Source organism: Ailuropoda melanoleuca, chromosome 16 (assembly GCF_002007445.2).
Source record: "Ailuropoda melanoleuca isolate Jingjing chromosome 16, ASM200744v2, whole genome shotgun sequence".
In the NCBI taxonomy this organism is placed as follows: Eukaryota; Metazoa; Chordata; class Mammalia; order Carnivora; family Ursidae; genus Ailuropoda; species Ailuropoda melanoleuca.
Window position 1 is genome coordinate 957691 of NC_048233.1, and position 6143 is coordinate 963833.

General features: G+C 53.4%; 1 protein-coding gene across 1 annotated transcript in view; it reads left to right on the forward strand.

Annotated features, from left to right (window-relative positions):
- TMEM121B (transmembrane protein 121B) overlaps nt 1–4230 on the forward strand; it is a 10540-nt gene extending 6310 nt beyond the window's left edge. The window contains exon 2 of the mRNA XM_034645973.1: nt 4–4230. Within this exon, the coding sequence (XP_034501864.1) occupies nt 4–807 (804 nt within the window). The 3' untranslated portion in view covers nt 808–4230. The remainder of the gene's footprint in view (nt 1–3) is intronic.
- The last annotated feature ends 1913 nt before the right edge of the window (nt 4231–6143 follow it).

Consider the following 6143-nt stretch of genomic DNA (forward strand, 5'->3'; position numbering starts at 1 on the left):
GAGTTCGCCTTCGCCTACCTGGCCTGGCTTATCTACTCCATCGCCTTCACGCCCAAGGTGGTGCTTATCCTGGGCACGTCCATCCTGGACCTCATCGAGCTGCGCGCGCCCTTCGGCACCACGGGCTTCCGCCTCACCATGGCGCTGTCCGTGCCCCTGCTCTACAGCCTGGTGCGGGCCATCAGCGAGGCGGGCGCCCCCCCTGGCTCGGCGGGACCCTTGCTCCTGCAGCCCCAGCAGCATCGAGCCGCCGGCTGCTTTCTGGGCACGTGTCTGGACCTGCTTGACAGCTTCACCTTGGTGGAGCTGATGCTGGAAGGCCGCGTGCCGCTGCCTGCGCACCTGCGCTACCTGCTCATCGCGGTCTACTTCCTCACCCTCGCCTCGCCGGTGCTCTGGCTTTACGAGCTCAACGCCGCAGCGGCAGCTTCGTCCTGGGGCCAGGCTTCAGGGCCGGGCAGCTGTAGCCGCCTTCTGCGCCTGCTGGGCGGCTGCCTGGTGGACGTGCCCTTGCTGGCGCTGCGCTGCCTCCTGGTAGTGAGCTACCAGCAGCCCCTCTCCATCTTCATGCTCAAGAACCTCTTCTTCCTCGGCTGCCGCGGCCTGGAAGCCCTAGAGGGCTGTTGGGACCGGGGGAGTCGGGCCTCCCCCAGTCGGGGGAGAGGGGGCTATGGGGCTCCGCCTTCTGCCCCGCCACCACCACCACCACCACCTCAGGGAGGCTCCCAGCTGGGCCACTGCATCTCGGAGAACGAGGGGGGTGCCCATGGCTATGTCAATACGTTGGCTGTGGCCTCCCAGAATTGAGGAGGGTTAAGGGAGAGGGGCTTGCTTTGGGGTTGAGAGACCCCAGCCCCTTGTCCTTTGACTGTCTCTCACTCAGATTTGATCAGGCTCTATTTGGAAGACGGAACTGTTAATAGGGCTGTGTCCTTCTGCACCCCTTGGGTCAAGACTGCTTGGAGGGAGACCAGCAGCTAATGGCGAAGGAGGAAGGTCCACTTACTACTCTAGTCTTCCTTCTCCATGCCCTACCCTAATCTAGCCTCCAGGGGCCGGACACCTCTGCTTCTTGCTTTTCACACTGCCATCCCAGTTCCTGTCCATTGTGTGTGTGTGTGGGGGGGGGAATGGTGAAAAGGGGGTGCCCAGACAGGGGTGCTGGGCCTTAAGCCTTCCCCCTTGCTTGCAAGTGCCAGCTTCGTATAGGCTGTGATTAGTGATCATTGTCCACGCCTTGAAACTGATCCAGAATCCACTGTTCCCCTGAAGTGTCTATTGGATTTTTTCCCCGGGTGGTAGATGCAAAGGCTGTGTTTGTCTGTGTGTGTAGTATAGTTTTCTTGTGTCTGCACTGTGGCCCCTTGCCATCAGCAGGCGATCTGGGGAGGCCCTATCCTTCCCGCCACACATACGACCACCCTCCTCATTCCTACCTGAATTTGTGGCCATGAATTCCCAGAAAGAGCTGGGCTCCTGGGAGCTGCCCAGTTGCTCTCCTCCAAGGGAGACACTCACCCAGGATCTTCCTCAATTCTACTCCTCTCTTCTCAGCTTGGGGGAGGAGAGGGTCCATACTCTAAGGACCAAAATGCACCCTTTCTTGGGTGAGTGAGCATTTCTACCTCCGTGCTTACAACTTTTGTTGCATCGTGCACGATGCTGCTTGCAAAAAATAAAGGCAAAATACTCAGAAGTTGCATTCAACATGGCCACTGGATCCAGCTGGGGTTTGGTGCCAGTCTTATTACAGGGTCTGTGGAGCATCAGCCATTGGCTTGCCCTCCCTCTGCACCCAGAACGCTTATCCTTCCCGAGGTTTGTTGCTGACTGGGTCAGATCTTGGCTCAGAACAACAGCTTTGATGGGGTCCCTGGATAGATGTGAAGTTGGGGCTCCCACTGGCTCAAGGAAATCCAATTTCCCATCTATCCTTCCTCTAGGAAGCCTGGTGTGGATCAGAAAGGGTGGTGATAATGACCTGCTCATTAACTCTGCTCTGCTTAAGAGAATTTCTAGGGAGAGGCAGGCTGCATGGAGAGGCTGAGCAAATCCTCCCCTGCCCTGCCTTCATCCCTGGGATTCTTGTTGAGATTAATGACAAGGGACACCCAGGCGTTGCCCACCTATAGCTGGGATGTGGGACCTCACTCTTGGAATCTTTGAGGGTGGATAAGTATTTTTAGGGTAGGTTAGAGTGCAGGAGGACAGTTGGCAGCAAGGCCAGGAAATACTCGCTTTCCTCCACCCCAGACTAGGAAGGGGTGGGGGTAAAACTGTAAGAATTTTTGTTTCCCCTCCCCACGTCGTATGCTTTGTGTAGTGTAATGGAGCCCGGACAAAGGACCAGAAGTCATGGATTGTAGTTTTGACTGTCACTCACTAGCTTGGATGGCACATCACTTTTGCTTTCTGGGCCTCCGTTTTTTACTTGGGGCCCTTCTCTCCCAACTTCTTGGGGGTTTGTTCACAGAAGACTTCCATGTAGATAGAGACACAGAGGGGCTGATGTCTTGACCAGAGTCCTTCTGAGCCTCCCCTACTGTCATAGTGGGGAATGATGAAGGAAACATGTTTACATTCAATGTATTATCTGTGCTCCCAGCCCCTCACCCTCCTAGGTCCAATATTAGCGGGTTGAATTTTACAACTAGTTTTTTTTCTTCTTCCCCGCTCCCTCCACCCCCATATCCTTTCCCTTTGAATTCCATGTGCTCAAAGTCCTGGGCCCAGACCACTCCCTGGGCTTCCATCTTCTCTCTCCAGCTTTGCTCTGTTTCTCTGCTGCCTAATCTCAGTGGCTGTGAACGGACTTTGTGTCTGAGCCATGGCCGCCCCCCCCCCCGCCCCTGCCCCACCCCCTTTCTCCTGTTTGGATGGTGGTCTCCCCCGCTGAGTGACTGGCTGTAAAATCTGAGTGCTGTTGAGTTTTCTGGTGGGAGGCTGTGCTAGGTTCCGATGAGCTACCACTTCCCTAGAACATCGAGAGACTGACGGCAACCGGGCCAGCCCCGGCAGAGGGCGGGCCTGCTCAGGCTCTCTGCCGGCCCCCCACTCACCCCTGGACGTTCTCTTTCAAACATCTGGTGCAAGCACTTTGCGCTCAGGGGTCAATCCCTTCCTTCTGGTGTTTTTTTCTTGAGTGCTTTTACTTTCTTTCCTTGCCCCACTCACAATGAGACATGACCCCTAAAGTTTCATTTTTTCTAGGGGCATCTGTAGTGGGGGGTCAAACTGGAAATGTTTCCCAGGGGCGGGGGTCTCATAAACATGAGGTGTACTTTCTCCTGAGGCTCATGCCAGACGTATGGTTCACAGGAAAGTACCCTGGGTTCAGAACTCAGACTGCTGGCCTCTAATGTGTGAGTCAGTAAGGCGTGCCCTTGATCTGAGCCTCTGACTCTATGGACTGTAAAAGGGGCTTGGACCAGCCCCTCTCTAAACGCTGTTCTGATATAACCTGGCCTGGTTCTGAGTCTGTGTGTTTTTGGGGAAGAGAGCTGGTTGGAAGTTAGAGCCTGGAAGAAGGGAAGTGACACCTCACTAGCATTGAGCACGTTTTTTCCCCCCTTTTTCTTTTTAAAAATAAAACCAGCCTCTATTCTGAAAATAAAAAACTTGAGACTTGTGACAAGCTTCCTGTGTGGTTTGTTTTAAGATCTTTCCTGTCCTGGTTTCCTTACTAAATTCTTAAAGTCACTCTGACATTTGTCATCATTTTATAGGCTTGTGTTAACATTGTGGGTCCACTTGGCCATTTCCTTGTAGGCAGTTGGCACTACTCAGGGAGGCAGGGGGCTTTGGCCTTGACCTGGGGGGTGTCTAGGCAGGCCTCCTGTATGCAGAGCTAACTCACGTGGGCTCTCGGCCTGAGAGACATTTCCCCAGACACTTGGGGCTGCCACTCCCATTTCTTTCTAAGAATAACTTCCCAAAGGAAAGACTGAGAAACTTATACTCAATACTTTGCCCTTCTCTATGACTCTTGCCCCAGCCAGAGGCATGAATTATGTATGAATGAGAAGAACAAGGCCTTTTTTTTTTAAACAACAACAAAACAACACAAAGGGGACTGTGAAGTCTGACAGAACATTAAGTCTGCACAAAAATAGTTTTTTTTTTTCCTTTTAGCACAGAGACAGCCAGTGCTATTCAAACCACTCTGTGCTGTTGCCCTCTGATGCTTGTGGCCATCCCAAGGCCACACAGTGGTTGGACCCAGAGAATGAAAGAGGCAAACTCAGAGCATGGGAATGGAGGTCCTGGGCTTGCTCTGCCTCCTCCCAGCTGCGGCTTTGGGCACTTAGCTCACCTCCTGGGGCGTCTTCATCACTCATCACACAGGAACACTATTACCTCGCATGGCTATGAGGTGGCAGCATGTGCAAAAATGGTCCTTTAACTCAAGACACTGATAATCATAATGGGGGACAAAATTCCCATGTAAAACAATGACAAAGAAACACAGGACCATGTCGTCCTTTCTTCTTAAAATAAGATGACGAATTTGACTAAGCGTTTCTCACAGGTAAGCGAGTGCGCTCTCCCCGTGGTCAGCAGGATGATACAGAAAGCACTCTGAAGGATGAAGTGGCACATAAGTGGGCAGTATGTTCAGAGCGGGCAGGGCTGAGGCCACACGTGGGGCTCGTCGCGGGGGTGGGTCTGACCCTGCGGTTCACCCTTCAGGAGGAGCCCGGCGACACATCCCGGGCTTGCCTGCGTCGTCAGGCCCTTGACGCACAGTAGCTCATTTCATCCTCACAGCCAGCTCCAAGGGAGCTCTAGCTCCATTTTCCCAAGGTCCAGAAAGAGAGAGTAGCTTGCTGAATACACATTAGAGTCAGGAAAGGAATCCAGATTTGAACCAGCTCTGTCTCCAAAATCCGCACGACCCCAGGCAGCCTTCAGACTTAGCTGTTAATAGAGTTCAACTTCTCCTTATTAAAGCTGAATGGTCTGGCTAAAAAGCAGGGGCTGGTTTTTCTATTCTGTGTGAGTCCCAAGGAATCGGCACTGAGCAAAAGTCAGGGGCCAGCCTATCATGCGTCATTTGTTTCTGCTCTCTCTGCTCTCAGGTCACTGTTGTATCTTCTTTCTCTCTAATCAGAAAGGAAGGATCCAGTAAACTAACAGCCTAGGGAACTACTCCTCCTAGGAAGGCAATCAAGGAACTGGGGTCTGGGAAGGCATGGTGGACAAGACCTGTTGTTATCCTTGAAATAATGAGAGGGGACTCCATGTTCCTCTAACAGACAAGGCTGGCTCACCAGGGCACTCCACCTGCCTCAATCAACCCAAATGGACAGGATGTGAATGTGCACCCAGTGCCAAGATCTGGCTGCCAAGGCGGCAGGGCACAGAGGGCTGGGGTGAGACCAAAGGCAAGAAGATGGATGGTGAAACCATTTAGGAGTGATGTGGGAAGCTGTGAGTGGGTACCCCAACTTCATAGCCTGTACCCATGGGCTGGGGCAGTCATTTTATTTTTTATTCTCCCATAATACAGAATATTGGATCACGTATTGCTTTTGTAATCTGAAAAAGCAAACGCTAGAGCAAGAAAGCCCCAACAACAGTAAGAAGGCTCAACAGTGCCCCACGTTCCTCAACTGCTCCGACCCAGAACCCGGTGAGAGTGCTCCTTGCTGAGGGGAGGTGAGACCTAAGGGAGCCTCCACACTCCTCACAAGGGCAGCAGGGTGTACGGGTGGCAACGCCTGGATGGAACGAGGACCACAGAGTGCCGAGCTCCTGCGTGTGGGACACCACCCAAGAGCCTCACGTGGGTGTTCCGCCCACTCTTCATGAGACCGCTACAAGGAAGGAGCCCCTGCTGCGCCTCCGGCGACCCGAGACCTCAGGAAGATCACCTGACTGATCACAGGCTGGCAAGCAGCAGGGCCCGGGCTCCAGCCGTGGGTTAAGCATCGCCAGCCTCTTTTTAAAGAACCTCTCTCTGGACGCCTGGGCGGCTCAGTCGGTGAAGCGGCTGCCTTTGGCTCAGGTCATGATCCCAGGGTCCTGGGATCGAGCCCCCCGTTTGGGCTCCCTGCTCAGCGGGGAGTCTGCTTCTCCCTCTGGCTGCTGCTCCCCCTTCTTGTGCTCTCAACTGAATAAATAAAATCTTAAAAAAAAATAAT